General features: G+C 43.5%; 1 protein-coding gene across 9 annotated transcripts in view; it reads left to right on the top strand.

The window, feature by feature from the left end:
* The first annotated feature begins 532 nt into the window (after positions 1-532).
* UNC5D (unc-5 netrin receptor D) overlaps positions 533-25,000 on the top strand; it is a 574,077-nt gene continuing 549,609 nt past the window's right edge. For 7 of the 9 annotated variants that reach the window (XM_058720717.1, XM_058720720.1, XM_058720721.1 and 4 more), the window contains exon 1: positions 533-906. In XM_058720717.1, the coding sequence (XP_058576700.1) occupies positions 804-906 (103 nt within the window). In that variant the 5' untranslated portion in view covers positions 533-803. Of the gene's footprint in view, positions 907-8,650; positions 8,760-21,384; positions 21,464-22,727; positions 22,802-25,000 lie in introns of those variants that run through there. The other 2 variants (XM_058720722.1, XM_058720724.1) reach the window with 2 other exon arrangements.

The raw sequence follows: 25,000 nt of genomic DNA, 5'->3' as shown, positions 1-25,000 counted from the left end.
TTTATTCTACTGTTATTTCCCCCACTTGGCGTCTAAGTCTTTTTCCTTTTGCTTTGACTATTTTAGGCGTGCTGTCTGATCGGATGTTAAAAAATGGAAGAAGGAGGGGCAGGACTGAGAAAGGGCTCGAAGTTGAACGAAACAGAGGTTTCCGGGAAGCAGCCGACCCCGAGTCGCCCGCATCTTTCTGCGCCGGGTTCGCCTCGGAGAGGCCCGCAGGCGCTGCTCGCTCGCGCCCATAGGCGTGCGCTCGCGTCCCCGAACTGGCCCCGGGCCCCGCAGCCCAGATCCGCGAGCGGGGGCTATTTGCCGAGAGCGGAGATACCCGGGAGCGCGTGCGGCGGCAGCGGCGGGGCTCACCTGCGCCCCCCGGCCTCCCGCCCCGCGCGGCCCGCCGCCGCCCCGCCCCGGCCCGGCTCATTGGCTGCAGCTCGGAGGGGAGGAGAAGGGGCGGCCGCGGGCATCTCATTAGCGATGCGGACTCGCTCCTCCGCCCCGTAGTCCCGAACCCGGCAGCGGCGGGAGCGCGGCGAGCGGTGCTGCGGGAACGACGCGCGACTCCGGTGGCGGCCGCGGCGGCAGCGGTCGCCCCGCCGCGGGAAGCTATGGGGGCGCGTGCAGGCTCCCGGTGCCCGGCCAGCGGCGGCTCGGAGCGCGCTGCCCCGAGGCTGTAGGGAGCCGCCGTGGATCAGTCACTCGCTGAAGACCTCCGGGATCCGCTCGTCTCGGCCCCCGGCTCGCCGTGCCTCTCCCGGGCACCCGGGGCGTGGAAGAGGAGCCGGACTCCGAGCGGGGCGAGGAGCATGGGGAAAGCGGCAGCCGCAGGAGGAGGCGCTGGAGGGGCGCGCCGGTGGCTCCCGTGGCTGGGGCTCTGCTTCTGGGCGGCGGGGGCTGCGGCTGCCCGAGGTAAGCGCGGGGCAGAGCGGGCGGCGGGGCCGGGGGCGAGGCGAGGGGGCGCCGGCGAGACTGAGCGGGACCCGCGCCCGCGGCGTTGTCTTCGCAAGTTACGCCCCGCGCCTTTCCGCGCGCGGACCCGACAGGGTGGGAATCGGGCGGAGGACCTCCGAGGGGACCCCTGCCTTCCACCCCAAGTTTGCGATCAGCCGCAATCCTACAGGTTGCTGTGACCGGGGCCCCTACCCTTGACGCGCATCGCCTGCTCCATTTTTCCGATCCCTCCGCAATTGCTGCAGACCCGAGTACCCACCTCTTCGCTCCAATCTCTCTCCCCTGCCCTCTCCACTTGTCTCCAAGGCGAGAGAGATCATGGGTGGGCGCGCAGAGCAGTGTCCGAGAGTTCCTGCGAGAGGGGCGGGGTGATAGAGGTCTCCCTCCGTAGGGTGGGCTTGAATGGAGAGGGCGCCTTTTCCTTTTGGGGAGCAACACCCAAGCTAAAGTCCGCTGAGCGTGACACTCCTAGGGCGACACTCGCTAGAGGACCTAGACAGCACTGGGTTTTCTTTCGAGGAGGCCGCGTGCGTGCGGGAGCCCCGGAGAGCCTTGTGCACCACTCGCGTTAGCTGCGCCTACGGTGCGGAGCCGGGATAAGCATTTGGCCCGAGGCCGGCTCACCCGGCGCCTCCTCTTGCTACCAGGTGCCCACTCCAGCTAGGGAGCTAGCGAGCGCGGGGCTCCACCGAGCCGCGGGGAAACGCCGCTCCTTGCTGACTTTGAAACGTAAACCCCATTTTCCTGGATCCTCCGGACTCCAGTAGAGTGAAATTTTGCAACTGATTTCACCTGCACCGTGAGCGAGAACCGGGAGCATCAAGTTAGAGATAAATCCCGCCGACTTGTTTTGAAGATGATCAGAGACAGTTTCAGACGTAGCTTGAGTATTGTGGCTTTACCTTGGAAATAATCCCGAAGCTTCTCCTTCCCGCCCGTCTTTAGCTTTCTCCTTCCCCGTGTGCCATCCATTAGGTTTAGAATATGTAATTGCGTTGAATGATTTACTTAACGCTCCTCCAGCTGGAAGCGGGGACTGAACTGACCACCTCACGTTCTGCTCTCTGGCTATCCTGAACATAATGCGTTAGCCGGGAGTGTGGAAGGGGTTCAGGATGATCACACAAGAACCTCTGTAATCTAATTTTTATGAAAGCTAACGGTGTGTTAAAAACAGTCTGGGTGCCTAGAATGAAGAATTAGAAAAAGGAAAAGAGGTGGATAGAGGCTTTCTGCTTTATGATCCTGTTCAGTGACTATTTGCTTTTCATTTCCTGAAAACTTTTTTTTTTTTTTGCTTTTTTTTTTTCTTCCTTTGGTGAAGCAGGCTCTTTAAAAAGCAGCAAAGGTTTAAAAATGAGCCTCAGTGATTGCACACACCGGGTTATGGTGAAGTATAGTTGTTTCCCTTGCTGGAAGAAGCACAGGCTTCAGCCATCTAATTTACTATGGAGAATGCCTCCTTGCAAAGTCAGCTCAGTTGTTTTAAATATACTGTTATGGAGAAAAGCCGGCTTGTTCTCAGTTATCTAAATGTCTGAATTCCCACCTGCTATTTGGTGTGGAATACCCAAGAGTGACTGGCTCCCTGTCCTGACCCCTTGGAATTTGGTTGGTGGAGTTGTCTTGAAGCCAGCTCCAAACAAGAGGTGGGGATCTGCCAGAAGCCTCTTGGATGGAGTTTTGCTGGCTGTAAAACTAAGGCTAGCACCTCTTGTCTGCAAGCTGTTCCTTAAAGGTCTCCTAGAAAACATACTGTACACTCTGCAGGCTTATTTACAACAAAATGTCTTGCACGGATCATAGTAATGTTCAAGACACATGGTGCGGAGCAGTAAATCTGACTAATATTTCCCTTGTAGTATGTTACGTTTTGGGGTGTGAAGCCCATTACCCTTAGCATCTGTCAGAGATTCTGTAAGAAATGAGTAGTAAGCCAGGCTCTGGAATCTGTGAAGCTACATGCACCTGGCTTTGGACAAGTGGGCTCAATTGTAGTTTTCAGAACAAAGGGTGGGTTTCAATGTTACCTAAGTTCTGCCTGCTTGGGCAGGTGCCCCTTCATTAAAAGCAAGAAGAGGTGCGCTCTCGTGGCATGTTTGCTGAGTAGTCTGACCAGCCTCCATACGATTGGCCCTAGGTGGTGGTTCTTTATCCAAAGAAATAGTTTTGTTTTGTTTTTTTTTTTTTTGTTTCCCTGCAAGCCTTTCCATGTTGATTTGAACCAAGGTGTTCTCCCTTCCCTAAACAACAGGCTATATAGAATTATGCTTTTGCTTTGATGATTTAGGAATATTTAACAATTCAGTAGCATTTTCTTTACAGTTATTTATCCTTTGTTTCTAAGATGATTGCACCAACTTTTTTTTTTTTTCCCTTTTCTTCTCCATACCTAATGTAAAACCCACTAAAAATCAGAGGGGGGGGGTGGTTTCAGGTGATTGGCTTTAAGTGAATGTACTCAAAGAGGAAGATACTTGGGGCAGGACACTGCCTGTAGAAACTAGTAGTGAGTAGCCCAAGGAGCAGTGTTCTGGTTCCTTCCTTTGCAAACAGGACTGACTTCTTCAGATTTATGTTCCTGACTTCTGGCATACTGTGAGGAAGGCACTTTGGTGCCATGATTACTGTATATTTTAACACTTTCCAACTTAAAAGAAGGTTGTTTAAAAGTTATTCATGACCTGCCAAGTGCAAATTGAATCCACATCATGTTGTCATGTTGATTTGTTTTGTTCTTTGAAAAACTGGAGTGGCGCTCCAGATCTGATTGCGATTCCTGTATTAGATACTGTACCTAAGATACCCTCATCTAAAGGCAGGGAGGAGATGATCTTAGATAGGCTAAACTTACAGTTCCTTGCTTTAAAAAATTTCCTGGACAATGAAATCTTCCTAATAATAGCTATAGAAATGCATTAAGGGCATGAGTGGTACATGTTCATTATCTAGGCATAATAGGGTCAGATGGTTTACACATACTTAAAATCCATTTGTCTATCTGGTTCATACATCTTAAATTCTATCTTAATTTCCTCCCTAGTGACCATTATATGCACCCACCCCCACCTTTTTCATTCTGTTCCTTTTCCTCAAAAAATTGTCCCTCCATAGTGCTATCAGGAAAGAGTGTTTTCTCCCAATTTTCTGCCAGGTTGGTCTTATTCTAACTCTTGGGTTGTGCTCGCAGCTTGAGCAGTCCAATGGCACCTTCTTTTCCTACCCAACAAAGTGTGTTCAAGGAGTGTCTTAAGTATCTCAGCCCTTAACAAGAGGTTAGTTGTTCTGATCTGGCCCTTAAGAAAAGCGCTTGTTGTCCTTTTTCATTGTCTTACTATGAAAAATAAATGTCCTTCCTCACTCTTTGAGTGACCTGTGTGTGCTTTTGTAAGCGGTGCCCCTTAGGGTGGGAGAAGTTAGGGGGCCAGGAATCCTCCGGGAGGTCTCTGAACTGTAGCGGGAAGATTCCAGACCTTGCTGTCTTACTAGATAGGGAAGCCCTTTTCTGTCTGTATCGCCTCAATGACTTTGTCTTCCTTCTACCATATATAGAACCTAATTTAAAATACCGCCAACTCTAAAGATTTCTCGAGGAATTTGTTGTAGAGGAGATAGTATTTGATACCACTCCCTTGTGCCTTTTGTTCTTTAATATGAAGGCTAGAGACTCAGACCATATGCGTTAAAATCGAATCCCAAAGGCAGGTGTCCATCCAAAGAAAGATTTGTGCTGTAACATCCCCTTAAGGAAGGTCATAGTGGGAGTAGAGGCATCCTCTTAATGGACAGGCACACACGTTTGCAGAAAGCCCTGATGGGGATGCTTCTTGATTGCACTTTGGCCCTGAATCTTGATTGTCTCATCCTCAGGGAAGTGCCACTTGACCAGCCATGGCATTGTCTTCTCATTCTGATGCCTTCGTGAACTACTGACTTACCTGAATACCTAGCGGGAACTTTCCTGTAGTGACAGCCGCAAATTCTAGGTGAAGACACTGACCAGCTCACCCCCTCATTTGCTAAGTGGCCGCTGTTGGCATGAAAACTACCGTTGTGTTGCTACCGCTCCTTATATCATACCTGTTCCTTAAGAGAAGGCATTTTTGTAGCCTTGAGCGAGAAATAATAATAGCGATTATTGTATTTAGCGTGTGCCATTGATTATTCCAAATGCTTCACGTATGTTAACTCATTTAGTCCTTAAAATAACACTGTGAGGTAAGTGATATTCTCATTTTTAACATAGGGAAACAAGGTCAAACAAGGGTTAAATAACTTGTTCAAGGCCATAGAGGTAGTATATGGAGGGGCCTGGATTCAAACCTGCCCTGTCCTCCTCCAGAGCCTTAAACAAGGACTGTTTTCTAAACTATGCCAAAAATAACGTGACCCTTACATTTTGGTGACAAAAGCGCTAAAATGATTTCTCTGTAACTGTGAGAGTTGTAGAGGCATTTAGAGTAGCTTCAATAAATCTATAAATATATTCAGATAAATCTCAGAGATTTATGTTGTATGAAAACAACCACCCTCTCACCATTCAGCTTAATATACTTTGGGATTGGATTCACACTTAAAATTCTGAACGCCCGTTTCTAATGTGATAGCTTGCTTTTTTTTTTTTCAATTTTGAATTTCAACAGAAAATATTACTCTGATTGAATACGCCATCCATGGAATGGCAGATCCCAAGAGACTATTTGTTGCATGTCTTGTATTTTTAGCCTTGTTTGCCGGGGAAATGTGGAGCATGAGATTGGAGAGTAGATTGTTAACACCAGAGGCTGCTGTTTCTGCTGTTTTGGGTACTCCTGCTGCTGCTCTTTCAAGGCAGATGGCTAGATTCATTTATAGAAAATAGATATTCGTTCTATTTTGCATTTCCACTTTGAAAAGAACTTCTAATTGTTTGGGCCACATTGCCTCGTATGGTCTCATTGTGCGCATACACATGCTGTGCGTAGATAATTTTCAGAATTAGGTGGATGTTAATGGATCCACTTTGGACTGTATTAGAAATCCACTGTGAACTCCGTTGTGCTTCTGGAGTATTTCTCCCGAAAGTGGGTGTGTGTGCAGTACAGGGTGTATCACGGATTTTGTGCTCAGCACCTACCCCTCCCCACCGACTTTGCTGACCCAGAAATTAGGGGCAGAAGTACTGGGTTGTGTTTCTGGGGCTAGAGGAGAAACAACACTCCCATATTATGCTTCTCAGCTACATCAGACTACTGCAGGACTGAAAAACACTTCCTGATACTGTTTCCAAAAGACCAGAGTAAGGTGAGGCCTGAATTCTTCCCCTGTGAGCAGTTCCTTCCTTCATAAATAAGGAACTCGGAAAGCCAAAAGCTGCCTTTCGAGTGAGGTCAATGACAGCTTCACTTAATGCAGATGTTGACTGTCTGTCCCCAAATTTCTAGTTCGTAAAGTGCAAAAGAGCCTTCCTTTCCAGAAAGAGAGACCTCGGCAGGTGTATTCCACCGACCCAACCTGGTCTTGTAAGGTTAAGAGGAATCATGGGGGAAAACGTCACTGCAGCCATGTGGAGAATGAATTTGGCAGGTGTTTTGTTGTCATCTAAAATCAAATGTTTGTGATTTCTCCATCAGGTAAGTCCAGGGGAAAATGATGTTGCAGAAATTCCAGAAGGTAGGTGATTGGTGGGCAGGCATAGGAAGAAATCATCCCGAATTCTTCAGAGGCTCAACTAACGCTGGCACAGCTATGTTTTGTGTAATATCATTCACAGATTTTGATAACTTACTATAAAAGCAAATTTATTTTCTAAATATTGGATGAGAGATCTGCCTGTGAATATATTTGTGCGCGTGTTGCTGGGAGTGGTGTGAAAGTGATTGGTGGCTTCTGCTAGCAACAGCACTTATTCAGGAGTTACCATCTTCATTTGAATTTAATTTAATAAAATCCAGGAGAGGAGGGGAAACTGAAACGCTCATAGGTTATGGGAGCTATGCTGGTGATGTCTTTGAAACTCCCAAGTCAGTGCTCTTCAGATGTTAGTGCACATTTCAGTCACTGCAGATCTTGTTAAACTGCACCTTCTGATCTAGTAAACCTGGGGAGGGGCCTGGGATTCTGCATTTCTGACGGGCTCCTGGATGACCCTATCCATGGACCACACTTTGAGTAGCAGGGCCATAGATGAGTGTAATTCGGGGTTTTTTATTTGCAGTATTGTTTTTCACTTGCAAGTCTGTATGAAGTGGAATTCAGTGCGAGGCTGTTTTTAAAATGCCAATAGAAGAATAGGTAAACACAAATGTCAGTTTAAACTCAGGCAAACATACAGCCAGTCGTAAAACTAACACATTCAGGAGCACTGCTCTGAGATGAGATAATGTCTTGTTTCTAGCATCTGTAAACAGTATTTGAAAAGTCTTTCTATTGTGAAGTGATTGAGGACTTATGTTTGCATCTAATTAATTGCAGGTAATAAAGACGAAACTGAGTCCCTAGGAAGTTGAACAGTTTGCCCAAAGTCAGATTTTTAACTAGGAAGCTTTTCTACTCATCTTGATCACTTCTTCCTTTTATTGTATGTGTCGACTGCACCTGCACTTCAAATGATGCGGAGTTCAGGATAATGAGAGGACGGGGCTATCGTTAAGTAAGAGGTAGAGAAAATCAGTCGGTTCAGAAAAACAGTGCTGTTCATACAGGGTACTGAGGCTCCCCAACCTGATGGATTGTGGTTGTCACAACATGGTGTATGAGCTGGTGCTGGGGTCTGTTGTATCTGCTGCAAGATAGTTCTCTGCACCTGACAGGATCCATTGTGCTTACTATTAACTCTTACCCAGTACCTGATACTTCTTGTCCAATAGCATATGCCAACTAGTATTTTTTTTTTTTTTTAGTTTGTTTATTTTGAGAGAGCGTACAAACACAAGTGGGGAAGGGTCAGAGAGAAGGAGGGAGAGAGAATCTCAAGCAGTCTCCATGCTATCAGCACAGAGGCTGATGAGGGGCTCGAACTCATGAACTGTGAGATCATGACCTGAGCCAAAACCAAGAGTTGGATGCTTAACTGACTGAGCCACCCAGGCTCCCACCAACTAGTATTTTTTACTCCAGCTTTATAATGTAAGGTATAAATACTGCTGAGACTAAACTTTCTGAAACGTATTTGATCCTGTGATAAAATACTCGGGGAAATTTAATTGCCAGAGGAAGAATTAAAGAATTATAAGATAGTTATGTATGTATTTTTTTAAGTTTATTTTATTTTTTTATTTTGAGAGCGTGAGCAAGCAGGGGAGGGGCAGAGAGAAGGGGAGAGAGAATCCCAAGCAGGCTCTGTGCTCTCAGCTTGCAGCCCAGTGTGGGGCTCGAATCTACCAGCCCTGAGATCATGACTTGAGCTGAAATCAAGAGTCAGACGTTTAACCAACTGAGCCACCCAGGCACCCCTATATTTTTTTCCTTAATAGATTGTAAAGCCTATATTCCTTTTTTTTTTTTTTTTTAATGTTTTAATGTTTTATTTATTTTTGAGAGTGAGGGAGAGAATGTCCTAGGGGAGGGACAGAGAGGGAGACACAGAGTCCGAAGCAGGCCCCAGTCTCTGAGCTGTCAGCACAGAGCCTGATGCAGGGCTCAAACTCACACAGTGTGAGGTCATGACTTGAGCCAAAGTTGGACACTTAACCGATGGACCCACCCAGGCACCCCAAAGCCTACATTACTAGATAGCCTATTCTAGGAAGATGGTTAAGTAGAAGAAGGACACTATCATGGATGGCTGTTATGAGTAATAATTCATTTGCATGGAACTTGATACTTTTAAGGTATGTTCACAAGTATGATTGCTTTGTATTTTCACCTCCACCCTGATATCGAACAGATGATAAAATTAGATGTAGAGATTTTTCAACCAAGGCGACACAGGCAGCAATAAGGAGTACCAGGACTCAAAGCTGAGTCTCCAAATGGCTTCTGGGTTTTGGACTTATTTACCATGTACTTCTGTTTTCTGGCCCGATAGAGTCATTAGACCTGAGCTGAGTGATAAAGCATTTTGCTCACATTATATTTGAGACCAGGCTCTGGATGCGTGAGCACGTGTGATGGAGGAGAGTAACTGAATAAAAATTTTGAGTGATACCTGTGTTGCCTTCTTGGTCTGTTGGTATTATGTTCTCATGGTTATAAGCAGAGATGCCCCTATGTGGGAAATGTGTCGGAAGTGATTGGAGGGAAGTAAAACTGTGACTAGATCTCTCATGGCAGACTGTGGTATGGAATAAGCTGTATGTCAAACATTCGGAGGAACTTGCTAAGCAATAATATTTTCTTAATCAAAGGAATTAAAGTGTTCATTAAAGTAAGTAAAATCACAAATTAGTTCTCCGGCTTTATTTTTAAAGATGCCATTACAAACCAGACAGTTTTTAGAAATAGAATACTAGCTCCTCAGTCTGCATGGCTTTCTAAATACCTTGTCTTTATTTTTTTTTTAAGTTTATTTTTTATTTTGAGAGAGAGAGGGAGAGAATCAAAAGCGGGCTCCGTGCTGTCAGTGCACAGCCCAGCATGGGGCTCAATTTCACCAACTGCGAGATCAAGAGTCAGTCGCTTAACTGACTGAGCCACCCAGGCACCCCTCTGCCTTGTCTTCATTATTAATTTTGCCTGTGCTTTATTTTTTCTTTATGTGTACACTTGTAAAACAAGATTAAAGTCTTTAAATTTGTGTTTGGAAGTATTGCCATGGCTCAGTGCAAACGGACTTCCAATAACAGTTTTCATTATGTCTTTGAGAATTATCCAACCTATTTGGGGTGGCTGAGTCAGAGTCTGACTTCAGCTCAGGTCATGATCTCGGGGTTCGTGAGATCGAGCCCTGTGTTGGGCTTTGTGTTGATGGCATAGAGCCTGCTTCAGGTTCTGTGTCTCCCTGCCCCTGCCCCACTTGCACTCACCCTCGCTCTTTCTAAAATAAACATTAAAACAAAATTATCCAACCTATCTTAGAAAGAGATTCGGAAAAAATACAGACCATCAAATAAGATTCTTTGCCAGGCAAATTTTAAGTGTGTGATAAGCCCTTTGAAAGGGGCTGGGAGGAGTTGACTGCATCTAAATCGACAGCCCTTGTATCCCCTTCAGTCTTGGGGCCAGAAGCTACACTGATTGCCAGTAGCCTGCATCAGATTTCCAAAGTTGTTTTCCTTAAGACAAAACCAAAAACAATCAGGAGATTCACAGGTTTTGTCCAGGTGAGGTATGTGGGTGGGATGTAAGTGTTTCTGGGGTTTGCTTTAAGGATGTAAAGCTGAAAAAAATGTGTCATTAATTTTTTTTTTTTTACATTGGGGCAAAAAGAAAGCAAGAAAACACACAACCCATTTGATATTTTCTCAAATTTAGCAGACAGCTTGAGATGCATTTCAGCCTCTGCAATGGCAGTGTGAAAAGACAGCTGTATCGTATCACATCCTGCAGCAGAAAAGACCATCACCTGTAGAGCCCATTATTAACAGTTGTGAAGGTGATAAGTGCTTTAATGCATGGGTATCTGTGTATGTATTATATATTAGTAGAATGTCATATATCATCATTATAGCAAACTTAGATCATTAAAGTTCTACACTATTAATTTAAAAGGCATTAATAACACACTTGAGATGTGGATACCATTTTGACTTGAAAGTCAGCTTCTTAATTCACATATTCCCATTTCTCTCTTTCTCCATGGTATCTCTCATTTAACCCCCAAATCTTTGTTTCTTCCTCAAAGTCACTCCCTTCTCAGAAATTCCCTTCTCATTTAAGCAGTGTGGTGAGCCTGGGGAGTTCGAGACCACGTGTCCTTCAACCTATTACTTTGTTCTCTGATACTTTGTATCTATCTGTCTTGTCTATTATTTTGTCTTTTTTTTTTTTTTTTTGAGAAAGAGAAGATAGGAGAGGGAGGGAGGCGGGAGAGAGAGAGAGAGAGAGAGAGAGAGAGAGAGAGAGAGAGAGAGAGAGAGAGAGAATATGAATGAATGAATATGTACGCCTATAATGTGGAGCCTGACTTGGGGTTGGAGGCTACATCTCACCAACAGATCATAACCTGAGCCTTTTCAAGAGTCTCATGCTTAACCGACTGAGCCATCCAGGTGCTCCTGGTTCTTTTTATTCATAAAGTGAGAAGAAAGGACTAAATTATTTTTTTCTTTTCTTTTTTGAGAGAGAAAGAGCGCACAAGTCAGAGAGGGAGAGAGAAATCCCAAGCAGCTCTGTGCTTTCAGTGCAGAGCCCTGTGGGGGACTCGAACTCAAACCATGAGATCATGACCTGAGCCAAGATCAAGAGTAGGACAGACACTTAACTGAGCCACCCCGGTGCCCCTGGTTGTTTTTATTCCTAATGTGAGAAGAAATGCCTAAATTGTCTTTAAAGCTCCTGCATGCTCTCACATTCTGTGATGCTCTGCTTTGTTTTCAGTACCTTTCATCCTCAGTATGAATAGGACGCCCCTTCTCCGCCATAGCTCATGTTTGCTCACTTGGGTGTGGGGCCCATGGATGCTTACTTTCCCTTTCTAATAGAAACCAGACTTATGATATTTTCTGTCTCTATATTAGAAGTCTCCGAACACTGTGTTAATAACACACTCGTGATAAAACTCACTGTGTGTTAGAACACTCCGCTTTCAAGTTTGCCTCCGTGACTTTGGTGCATTTTGTAAAGAGATTTAACAGATCTGGGAGCTGGTCAATCCTCGTTTTCAATACTTGTCTTTGTGCTGTGCTTCTAAAGCTTCTAGCTTTGTGGAGGGGCATTGTCTAAAAGCAGAAGATAGCATCTATGTGGCCTTCCGTTTAACATTTGATGAACACTGATTTGATCACTGAGTTTCTATGTATTTGTTTCCCATTTGTAGAGGAAAATTGTACAATTATGTTGCTGAAGAGAATCCTAATATTTTTAGGGTAAGACCCACATCTTAACATGAACAACCAAAGTCTAGAGAAGCAATGTAGCTTTCTTGGCTTCTGTAGGTCATTTCTGTCGGTGCCTGCCCATGAATCCAGATCTTCTCTCAATGTCACTCTTCCCTCTTTTCCTTTCCAGGCCTCTAATAACAAACATAATCAATAGAGGCACAAAGAAATTCAAAAGAAATGATACCAGAAGACTAAAGACTATTGATCATTGTTTTTCTCTGTTAAAGGATGTTTTCGTTTTATTTAAAATGTTTACATTTTTCTAAATACCTTTGAAATAATAGAGATTTCTTGGCTTAGTTCTTAATCATTGAATGTTGGGGTTTTGATTTGAGGCACTCAAGCTAGTTCAGTGTAGCAGAGCTAATTAATTTTGTAAAAGGGGTCTACATTATAGATTTGTGTTGGGATGAAATCTGGAGTGTTTTTTTTTTAATTTTTTTCTTTTAACATTTATTTATTTTTGAGAGAGAGCATGAGCAGGGGAGGGGCAGAGAGAGGAAACACAGAATCTGAAGCAGGCTTCAGGGTCCAAGCTGTCAGCACAGAGCCTGACGCGGAGCTAGAACTCACAAACCGCGAGATCATGACCTGAGCCGAAGTCGGATGCTCAACCGACTGAGCCACCCAGGCGCCCCTCTGGAGTGAGTCTTAAGCTTTTGTCCCAATTACTTCTGCATCCTTGTACTAAATGTGTGCAGTATGAACGAACACATACTGAACTAGCATTAAGACTCTACTACAAACACCAGTACATCCTAAATACTTGTTAAGTGTAATTATTTAAAAAACCTGTACATAGGAAAGAGTATATTAACTTTATTTCCACTAACACTATGTGATGTTAGTGCCGTGCATTATACTTTACCCAAAGGATACAGTTTTAGAATGGTATTTGCCACATACCTACTTACCTGGGCAAGTAAATTATTTCCAACTTGCATTTTTCCGTGTTTAAATCTGTGTATTCAGGTGTGGTGAGAAGGGAACCCTTTCCAATTTGAATGGTCAGCTGGGCCTGTTAGGTGGTGTTATTCAATTGCTCATGATGGTGGACACACTGAGGACACAAGCTGGAGCAGATTTCAAATGTGCATAAGCGTTTAACTGGTGCTGCTTCTTACAAGGCTTTCGATGCTGGCAACAGTATGCTGGTGATACCCTCAAAAGGCTATAAATCTACATTCAGAGTCAGTGACTGGATGTAATTTTAAAAGCTTCAGTTGCTTCTTCTCATGCAGCCCCTATTGTTCCTTATTTTAAAGTGAATTCTGCCCCTCTGAAGGCCACGAGAACTTGCAAAAAGCAAACCCTGTGGTTAAGTTGGAGCTTGGAAACTCCGGTGACTGGATCTTGATGATGATTCATGGCAAAGCCAGCTCGCTGGAAAAGTGTTAAACACGTAGGGTGTTGAAGACTTCTGATTCTTGGAGATTAGGTGTCAGAGCTTTCGGGGTTTGATTATTTTTAGTAATAATCAGTGAAGGATCTTGCTCCTGGAAATGGTGGTCGGGTTTTGGATGTGCAAATGGCTGGTCATCACCTGGCGCCATTCCCACCCCCCTCCCCAAACTCAGCAGAAAGTCGAACATCTCTAGCATTGTCAGCCAGGATGGGGGAGACCATCATATGCAGGTACTTAGAATGTGTGTGGCCATTAACTCTTTTTTTGAGCTGAAAAGTGATGTTTAACAGTTTAAAGTATGTTTAAGTGGTTTTATTGAAACACAATAGATCGAAAGATGAGCACCAAATGTGTAGCGTGACCTGGGTGTGTAGGAATCTACGTGTGTGATTTAAATGATGAGGATCAACAGTGTAATTCTGATGTTCTCCGCTGTTGGCAGGGCCTCTACTCGGAGCAAGCACATCGGAATCCCCTGGGGGATGACCCACTGGTATTTCTTTAAGTTCCCCAGGAGATTCTCAGCTTGAGAACATAAGATTGAGAACCGTTGATTTAATGGGTGCGCCGATTGTGTATAAATGTAGATTCTGATCGTGTTTTGAAATTTAGCAAGGTAATTTGAAAATCACTGTCCTCGCAAAAGTAAGGGATCGAAGGTGACTGATCCTAGTTTGCTTCCGCTTCCATGTTAGGCCTCCTCCTTCCACATGGTGTCCCAGGTGACTTGGATGAGTGAAATTGGATGATGGCACAAAACATTTCAGCCTTTGGGGGCTAGACGTCTCCTGCTTGGGAACAGCTGAGGTATTACTAAAAGGAATGAGAATCGTTGACAGTGGTTATGTATAAGGGCTGGAGACTTCTAAGAACCCAGGTTTGGAGGTTGTACCATGTTTCCCTTCTGGACACAAGCCCAGGACCCACAGATGTAGATTCCTATCCTCTTAACACATCATCCAGCTTCTAGGCCCAGGATGTAAATGATAAGTATTGATCTTTCCGAGTGGATTAATGTCATCATCCTGGTCTTCATGTCTGAAGGATAGAAGCAGTGTAGAGCCTTCCTATAGTGTCGGGCAGGGTCCCGGGTACCAGCAGTGTTGCTGACCAAGAGGGGTAGGTGGGGACATCGTTGCCGCAGCCATGGCAAGAGTTTTTCTTTCTATCTTTCTCTCTCTTTCTTTCTCTCTTTCCTTTCTTCCTTCCTTCCTTATTTAATTTTCTTCAGTGTTCACCTGTGTTTGAGGAAAGAGACTGTGTGAGCCGGGACGGGGCAGAGAGGGAGGGAGACATGGAATCCTAAGCAGGCTCCAGGCTCTGAGCTGTCAGCACAGAGGCCGACACGGCACTCAAACCCATGAACCTTGAGATCATGACCTGAGCCAAAGTCAGACACTTGACCCACTGAGCCACCCAGGTGCCCCACAAGGGTTTCTAACACTACTGCCCTGTTTACAACTGCCAGCGGTTTCTTATTTGTCTGTGAAATCAAATCCAAACTGTAAGACATTTTGTGATGGTATTGTTGCGGATGAATAAGTAGTTTTTTAAACATGAAACTAAAATGGGTATTTGTGTGCTTAACCACCGCACGTAAGAAGTGGAGCATTCTCAACACTTGACTCTGGTGCGTTTCTCCCGTAGTGCACCGCTGCGATTCTCCTTTAGAAGTAATCATGCTCACATTCTGCGCTCGTCATTTCCTTGTTTTTAACAAACCGTTTAAACAAATATGTATGTACTTCTACACAGTTTACTTTTACTTCCTTTGGAGATGTATTTAAATTAGAGTCTACGTATTTCTCAGCAGTTGTTGCTTGTCACGACCAAGATTGTGTTCTATCTCTGTTATTAACATGTGCCGTTGTTGATTCACTTCCCTCAGATACAATATTCAGTGGTGTGACTCAACCATAATTACGTTGCTGTCGGTGAAATTTGGGTTTGTTCAGATTTTTTTCTGTTCCAAAAAGTGCTAACTAGGAGCGTTGTTACGAGTGTCTAATGGTACCCATTTTCAAGTGTTTCTTACATACCTAAGACAGTTCTGAGACCTCGAACACCAGCATGTTGAATATTCCAGATGGCGCCAAATCATTTTCAGCAATTTATAAGCTCTCGTCATTTCACGTTGGCCGACATTTGGTGTTTCTGGGCCTGGAGGTTTCTGCTGCTTTTTCGTGGTTTGAACGTGATGATCTCTGCATGGACTTAATTTCCATATTTCTGATTACTAATGAAATTAAAACATTTTTTTCATATACCTCGTTGCCAATTGTATTTCTTCTGTGAAACACTCAAGTATTTTGTTCATTTTTTATTATCTTATTGAATTATAGTAGCTTTAAGTATATATGTGTCAAAAATATTTTATAGAAGCCTTAATGTGTTAGGTGTGCTTGATATTTCTCCTAGTGTTTTATTTTTATTTATTGTTTTACTTTACAGTATTTCTTGATGACTTGGATATTTTACCTTATTTTCTCATGAACTTAAGTTTCAATTTTAGTGTTACCATTTTATGCTTAGCTCTTTGGTGTTGTGCTTAGGAAATCCTTCCTAAATGCAATTGAATATTCTCCTATATTCTAAATTGTATAATTTGATCTTTCCTATTTTGGCCTTTAATCCACCTAGAATACATTTCATATTTTTCTGCATAGAGTTTGAGTTGGAAGTTTCACTTCTTTCTTTCATGTGAATAACCAGTTGTCCCAGAACCATTTACTGAGAAGTCCCTCTTCTTTCTCTGATGATCTGTGATGTCACCTTTGTAATGTATGAACATTTCCATTTTTTTTTAATGTCTATTTATTTTTGAAAGAGCGAGTGTGAGCAGAGGAGGGGCAGAGAGAGAGGGGGACAGAGGATGCAGAGTGGAATCAGGGCTTATAATGGTGAGCCCAGTGTGGGGCTTGAACCCATGAACCTTGAGATCATGACCTGAGCTCAAGTCAGACAGTCAACTGACTCAGCCTCCCAGGTGCCCCTGTATGAACATTTCATACCTACATGGACATTGTTTAGTGTGGCATAAAATGTTCTTCAGAACACTTCCAGCAAACCTTTGTAGGGTTTTTTGTTTGTTTTTAATTCCTACTGTTTCTTCGTGTACCTTCTACTTAAGTAGACTCCTTTCTGTGCCTCAAAACTACCCCACAACTTCCTTTGTCTTGTGCATTTTGTGCTTACACTTCTGCAATGTTGCCTTGAGTATTGTTTTAGGTATATTTATTTCTCTCTTGCTCCCTGTTATGTGGAAACTTCTGAAAACAGGCATGGTGTTTTAATCATCTTTCATACCTTTGGACGGAATATGTTCTTTTACTGAATAGATATTTGATAAACCATTGAATGAAACTGGGATTTGTAAATGAAGGGCTGTAGGAGATTATCCAGTTAATCTCATTGTATTATCCTCCCCATGATGACTAAGATTTGTGGACCACACAAATCTTAGACGGTCAGGTGGTCCCTGACCCTATTTTTTTCTTGAGCTTATTCCAGAACACCTTTCATTATCCATTCCACAGGCAAAGAACTAACCTATTAGACATTGTCCAGAAGTATGAACTAATGTGAAGATACTGCGATCAAGGTAAAGAGATGTATGTGGCAGGTTCGAGATTCTTAGACTGGTTGAGTCCATTGCCAACAATGACATTCACTTCACATCCAGACACTGGGTATTTCCCTAGCATGCTGTGTGGACTCACATCTCTGTGCCATTGTTCCTGCCCCTTGTTGAACAAATCTGCCTTTACAGACCACTATCCTCGAATCTTCCCCCCTCCTAGAGGTTAAATTCTTCTTGTTGAATGCTGTATTTCCATACCTTGACATCACTTCTGGTGCTGCACCAATCATACCATGTTCTAGTTCTTTTTTTATAAGTGTTTCTCGCTCCTGATTTTTCCCACCCAAGGTCAGAGATAATTTTTTGTTTTAGTGTACCTTCTCAACACCTGGCACAGGGCCGTGTTTGGTATAAGTTGGGTTTTAAGGTGTTTTAACTGCAAAACCACTATTTAGGTGTATAATGTGTTTTGGTGAAATCATTGTACTACCCCATCTAATAAAATACAAAACCTATGGGAATGATAACACACTTCCACAATATTCGCTGTTATCTTGGTAGCCTAAATTAGCCAAAGAACTTGGAACAAGTGTTTAGTGGTCCCATGTTAGGGAAGTTTTGCTAGGTTGAAAGCATGCTGGTTTTCTGATTGAATGAGCCTGGATAGTTGGGAATTTGTTTTATCAGAAGAGAACTTAAGGATCCTGGGTATTTGAGTTGAGGGTTCAAAAACGGGAAATGATAGGAAAAAGACTGGAGATAAGAGGGTACCAGCTATACATAATAACTCTTTGGCCCAAGGCCCTGTGATGGTTACAGTTCTGGAGGAAGCATCCCGACTTGCTCTTTGATGCAAGTCATTGAGGTGAACTCTCAGTGCCCCCTTCACTCAACTGTTTACTGCTGGGAGCTTCCAGATGGGAGAACATCAGGAAGCCCAGTCAGTGAGCCAGCAGGCCTGGCAGTGGGAGTTTTAGGAGCTGGCATTCTTGTTTCCGTCCCAAAAGTCATGAATAGGCTAAATGGTTAAGTTCATGCGACTAAGCGCAGGGAAGTTTAATTGTATTTCCTCTAAGTAGTTCTTTTAGGTGAAAGTACTTTTTTTTCCCTTCATTTGGAAAATACTATGTGTTTATTCTAAGAAATTTGAAAAGACAGGAAAGTATGAGAGAATAGAAAATAGAGAATAGAAAATCCCAGGAGATACCCAACCACTCAGAGGAGTTCTCCAGGTAGAAGCCATATTCCTCACGGTGACTCTGTTAGCCTGTACATCCCCATTGGTTCCTCTTTGTCTCTACCATTTTGAGAGAGGAACAACAAATTATCTGGGTATGAACCAAAAACTTGAGTTCTTCTATTTTTTCAGAGTGTTACCTTCTTGGTAGCAGATTCTGAGTATATCCCTGTGACATCTCTTCAGTGCTTTGGACAAGTGTGAAAATAGCACATATTTGTTATTTTTCAACAACCGCACAGGGCTAGTGGTCGCACCCATTGTGGCTGTAGTGCCCCATGACCGCTGGCAGTGAGCTCTTCAGAGAACTTCTATAGTAGCTCTTTGAGTTCATTGAGCTGACTAGATAAAAGACACCCAGTCTTTTTTTTTTTTTTTTTTTTTAATCTCTCAGTAGGAGGATGGTGTGTGGTTACCATTTTGAAATTCAGAATGCTTGTTTTGGTTCATTTTTTTTTTTTTTTTTGAATACTCCCAAGACAACTTTGAAGGAATGCGCTTCTTTCTTTAATTTATTTTTATTTTTATTTTTGAGAGACAGAGTGAGTGGGAGAGGGGCAGAGAGAGGGGGAGACAGAGAATCCCAAGCAGGCTCTGCACTGTCAGTACAGAGCCCAATGCGGGGCTTGAACCCAGGAATGTGGCAAGATTATGACCTGAGCCGAAACCAAGAGTTGGACGCTTAACCGACTGAGCCACCCAGGCGCCCCTGAAGAGGGGTTTTTCTATACCTGGTCTGTTACCATGTACGGATTTCATCTCAGCATCAGAATGAATCAGACCTCGGCTAGAATGAGCTATTCTAACTATTGTGGGCTTAGATAAGTAGGGATACACTTACTTAGAATATTTACTTTTCATATGTGGGTGCAGGCTGTCTCAGCTGTGGTGAAGTCGTCTCTAGTTAGCCAAGAGCAATCATCATTACATACACTCCTATTCTGTATTTTTTTTTTTCTTGGATGGAAGCAAACAATTACAGGGAATTTTCATAGGCAAAATTAATTAAGATTAGAGCAGTTAGTCTTTGCCAAGTCTCCTTCCCACCTTCTTCTTAAACTGATTTATTAATGAAATGCATCTGAAGTAATTAAGATGCAGAAAATAAAAATCTGAAGACCATATTTGTTGGCAATCTGTGTGACTTAACATGTTCTCAATTCATCTGTTCCTTCACCACCACCAGCACCTCTCTTAGCTAAAGTCCTCACCTCCAGAATGAAAGCTTCTACAATTCCTAATCTACAAAAGTGTTTGCCCCATGTGTGCATCTCTGTAATGGCATCAGTTTCATAGCTGGAAGTCATCTGTGTAGTGAGTTGAATGCCTGTTTATGTTTCTTTATAAAACACCTTGATGACAGGCGTGTTGTTTCCTGAATCATTGCATACTTGTTGTTGGGCACATTTTAGTAATTCAAGGAATTAACGAGTAGATGAATGGATGGATAGTTATCAGCTACAATGAATATTTGTGTGCTGAGCTATGGCTTGCTAATTATATGTGACCATGTGAATGTCTGCTATGTGCCATTCATCATGGTAGATGCTTGACATACATATGCTTTACTTCCTACACTAACTGTGTAAGATAGGCATTATTATCTGTCTTATACATAAGGAAATTAAAACTTGGATATTCTGTCCCAAGGCCATCCTTACCTGTAGTAGTGGAAGGGGAGGATTTGAAGCACAGGTCCATTTACCTCCATTTCATATATTCTTTTCTGTGTCATACCAAGGTGCCTTCCAACTTTATAATGGAGATTCACATGAGTATCCAGGATTCTTTGGGTAGAATACTCCCTTTAGACCCAGCTATAGTAAGTGCCCCAGAGTGGCTTTCCCGGCCACCTTAGTTACCAGGTTTGCTCGTGGTTCCCTAAGCCAATGTGTGTTGGAATCTATCCTTTGGTTCTGTCCTTGGCTGTGGTCTCTGGTATCAGCAGTTGATCGATTACAATGTTTCCTAATGTGTAAATGCCCTTGAACACCAGCTCTGTTTTCCCCTGTGGTAAAACAGTGGAGGAAGCAAGCTCAGAAATGATGAACTCTGGCTCTCTGGGGCTTTGGTGAGCCAGTGAGTCCCCCTCACTGGTCTTGCACTGGCTGGTGACCAGGCCGTAACTTGTATGGTCTTTGCTGTTTCGGGGGCTAACTTATGCTTCCTGTACATCAGGGAAAAATTGCAACAGTAAGCCTTCTGCCATGGAGTCGGTGTTATGTATGACTGACCTTGCTTTGGGCAAAGATTATGCATGAGTTGATGTAGGAACTGATAATAGTTGGTAATATTAATTATAGGCCAAATAATCACCTCAGGTAAAAAATAAGTTACCTGCATTTCTAACTGGGCTTTTATTGCCGGAGACTCACCAAGAGATTTAGTCCCATTAATGGGTATTTAGGTAGGAGAATTAACATGAATTTAACACATCCATGCATGGGGCTAGCCAGATTATAGGGCCTTTTTTTAACTTAGCCTCAAAAGGAAGAAATAGAGATTGCAGAGAAGGAAATAAAATTGGAAGATGTATGATCCGAAACGAGTTACTTTAACATCTTGTAAATGATCTGAATTTTTTTCTTCCAAAAAACATTTGAGTATATTGATTGTGTATATATTTTTGAAAGGCAGTGGAGAATAGTTCCTATAACCTCAGACTATTTGAGTTAGAACTCAGTTTTTAGCACTAATTATGTGGCCATAGGAAAATTGCTTAACACCTCTGTGTTTCTGTCTCCTTACCTGTAAAATGGGGATAAGTAATAGTACCTACTGCAAGGAGATATTTTGCGGATTAATCAATACATGCAAACTACTTAAAATCATTCTGATACGAAGTTATATTTCATTCTACTGTGTTTGAGTCACTGTGTTAGAAACTAGGTTCTAGAAATACAAGCTGCAACTACCATCAGGGATCTTACAGTCTACTGAGGGACATGCCAGAATAAACCTTACAAGGCATTGTGGGAAATGCAGGGAAGGAGATATCACAGGGTGCTCTGGCCCCACAGAGAGCAACCTCCTCTCCCCTCCCTCAGCCGTCCAAATCTTGGAAGTGGGAGTTTACCCAGAGGAAATGATCCCCAAACTTAGTGATGAATTTTGGATAGGAATGTTTAGGGGATAGGACAGTCAACACTGCACAAATAAGAGCAAAACTCCTTACCCTAAGAAATACTTTTCTCCCTTGCTGGCTAGGCCTGAGATTGTGCATTTAACAGAAGACAAAACCTTTATTTCACAGAGAAAGGAAAAACACAAATGTCCTTGGGAGAGGTAACTGTTGGTTTGTTCTGAGAGGTTAAGTTCTGAAGTCCAGCTCTGTAAGTAATTTTTAATATTAAAAATTTTTTTATGTTTATTTTTGAGAGAGAGACAGATGGTGAGTGGGGGAGGGGCAGAGAGAGAGGGAGACACAGAAGCAGAAGCCGGCTCCAGGTTCTGAGCTGTCAGCACAGAGCCTGACGTGGGGCTTGAACTCATGAACAAGATCATGGACACTTAACGGACTGAACCACCTGGGTGCCCCCTTTTCTTAAAAAATATTTTTAAGTTTACTTATTTTGAGAGAGAGGGAGAGAGAGCAAGCGAGCGCAGGAGTACGTGCGTGGGAGGGGCAGAGAGGGAGAGAGAATCCCAAGTAAGCTCTACACTGTCATTGTGGAGCCCAGTGTGGAGCTTGAACTCATGAACTGTAACATCATGACTTGACCTAAAATCAAGTCAGATGCTTAACTGACTGAGCCACCTGGGCTCCCCAGTAATTTCTTTCTTTCTTTTTTTAATTTATTTTAGAGAGAGAGAGAGAGGAAGAGAGAGCAGGGGAGGGGCAGGGAGAGAGGGAGAGAGATTATCCCAAGCAGGCTCTGCAATGTCAGCGTGGAACCAGGCAGGGGTCCATCCCATGAACCGTGGGATCATGACCTGAGCCGAAATCAAGAGTCGGGTGCTGAACTGACTGAGTCACTCAGGTGCCCCTAGAGTCATGTCTAATAGTGGGATGGGGAAGGTGGAGAGAAGAAGCCATGTATTAAGGAAAGACTGGACTTCAGAAAGACAACCCGCACACCAGGGATGAGCCTTCATAAGGAGAGCAGGTGGTTGACGGCAGCTGGCTGGGGGTAAGGGTGAGAGGGTGTAGGGACTGGGCACAGGTTTTACCCACACTGAAGCATCATCCAGGGTGGGAGTTAATACTGGCCAGGTGTTCATCATTGCGATAGTAGTTAGGGAAGCGTTGCTTCCTTTAGAAACGGACACCACAAAGGCATGAGCGGAGGCAATGGCTGGTGTTTTGTTTTCCAGCCCTGGACTCCTGAGTGCTTTTTCTCTATAACTCCAGGCTCCATAGCTACTTCTCATCACATCGGTGGTTCGTTTTTGCCTTTTCCAAGTGAACACTGTAGGCAGACTGATTTACTTTTTTCCTCGTCTCTGAAATCGAGAAGTGCTCTTTAGCACTTTTACCCTTTGAAAATATAAAATCACTCAAGGGCTTTCATATTTTCAAAGGGCAGAAGCAACTTTAGCGCAAGAGAAGGGTGCAAAAAGCTGACTGATCTTTTTTTTTTTTTTTTTTTTTTTAAGTGCTATAATGAAAACATGTATAAGACATATCCTCCGGGCCCGGGTGTGTGGATGCTGGTGAAAAGGTAGAGGAGGTAAGGAAGAGGGAGGAGAGAGGAATGCATATTGGAAGAGTTAACGACCGCTTTCTCTGTGGCTGGGGTTTTCTTTTCTTTTTCCCTTTTAAACTTATTGGAGAAGAAACAGCCCTTATCCCTGTCTGTGCCAAACCCTTGCTAAGATAAAATAAATGGTTGTCCCTCAAGATTTTAATTAAAAAAACAAAAACAAAAACAAAAAAACACCGCTTCCCTCCTCGGCATCGATTTGTGAAATGCCTGACCCCTGAGAATGAAATCCTAACCATCAGGAATTTGGCAGTGGTATTCCTGAGTGCGCTTTGCCTTCGGAGTGACAGGTGTAGTTATGTCTCCTCGAAAATGCAGACAGAACAGTTCACCTGTCAGGTGAGAAACAAATAACTAAGCTACCAGCCAGGCCCATTATCTTCGCCCTGCACCACACCTGTGCTTGGGAGACACCTCTGGTGCGTCCATCATTCGAAAGGGCCATATTTTACCCAATGAGATGCTTCCTACGTGCAGCTATAGAAATGATCTACTAACTTGGCTTCGTTGGCAGTGCTGAATGTTGGCATTCTGTGCTCGATGGGCTGTTTGCCTTCTCCCAAAGCACGTACAACAAAGTATTATTTGCAGGCAGGATTTTTACTTATTTATGTTTATTAAATACAAACGCAAACAGTGGCATATGAAGTTTGTGGCCGTTGAGATTCTTACATGCTATTTGCTAGGAATGGTGTCTTCCTTGGGGTACCCAGGGGTCCACAGCATCAGTCAGTGTCATAGGCTCTGGGTCTGGAGTTCTCTCTAGTCCAGCAAGAGAGTGGGACCCAGGATTAAAATGTGAGAGAGGACAATGTCTGGTAGGAGACAGGAGCCCCTGAGTAACGGTCCTTGCTCTGTTTTTATTAGTATCAGAAGGCTTATAAGGGTGATGGGCGTGCAAAAAGAGACAGTGAAACCGTTAACATCAAACTCATGGAGCATGGGAAAAGGGGGTTTTGTAGATATGCGGTGTTAGGGGTTTGGGTCAAGACAAAACACAATTCTGGTGCTTGGGGGGAAGATTGTTTACAGCAAGTGGGGCGCCACCTCTGTTTACCTGAACTGGTCTAGGGGACAAGAAAGAGCATGCTTCCTGAGGGTCAACAGAGCACCTTTATTTTGCTAATTAGCTCCACTCTAGGCAACTTCTCCCTGCTGTGGTCTAAAGTCCTGTTTTCCTGTGAAAGCAGCTTTCTGCTATTGTACTAAGTTGGGGGGCATTTCTGCCCTGAATACCTAACCTTGTTTACCTCCTCTTGGATCCTTTCATCTTGAGATTTCCTAATCCTATACCTTTGTCCTATACTGGGGGCCTTTGCCCTGTTTAACTAATCTTGTTTACCCAAACTTGGCTGTGTTCATCCTATGGCTTTCTAATTCTTTATGCCTTGTTAACCCACTGCTGCAAGCTCAGGGAGTTCCTAAGCTTATTCCCTACAAGTCAGCAGGCTAAGGGACTGCCCCAGATCCTCATTCTAAGAATACACCCAGGACATCACTGGCTGTTTCCAGAATGAGTTGGGTTGGGGTTTGCTAACATCTAAAGCTGATGAGGAACATACTTTGCTATTTCAGTGACTCACTAGTATCATAATGTCTCTCTCTCTCTCTCTCTCTCTCTCACTCTCAGCGTAGTCAGGGGACAGGGAGAATGTTCTGAGTAGTAGAATTATACTCTTCCTTGAGTTTACTACAGAGAAGCAATTAATTGTGAAACCCTGTAAGAGTTTATGATCCTGTTTCAGATGGACTTGCCCATCAAAGGGCCCCTTAAAATTCATGCAGAGTAGCAACTGTGAAGGAATACCTAAGACTCATAAATAAAGCAAACCTATCTTAATTTATTGCCAGTACCTTCTATACCCATTGAGCTATTCAGAACCCTGCACAATTGATGTTTCTTTCCTCCAGTTATTTCAGTAAAAAATGAACTCTATTTTATGCCACACAAGCATACTAATAAACCAGTGTTTTGCTGCTTATAAAGGCAAACTGTCACCTGTTAAAATATGTAACTGTCATGGAAAGATAAAAAAGGATCATTTAATAATGATGAACAATGTGCATGTGGCATAAATAGAATCCAAAAGGTAAACAGCAGTTTATTATGCTATAGCCAGTCAGAGCTATTCCTCAGTGGAGGGCTCTCTCTGCTCATCTCTGTAC

This window comes from Neofelis nebulosa, chromosome 3 (assembly GCF_028018385.1).
Source record: "Neofelis nebulosa isolate mNeoNeb1 chromosome 3, mNeoNeb1.pri, whole genome shotgun sequence".
Lineage (NCBI taxonomy): Eukaryota > Metazoa > Chordata > Mammalia > Carnivora > Felidae > Neofelis > Neofelis nebulosa.
This window is presented reverse-complemented; position numbering and strand designations above follow the sequence as displayed.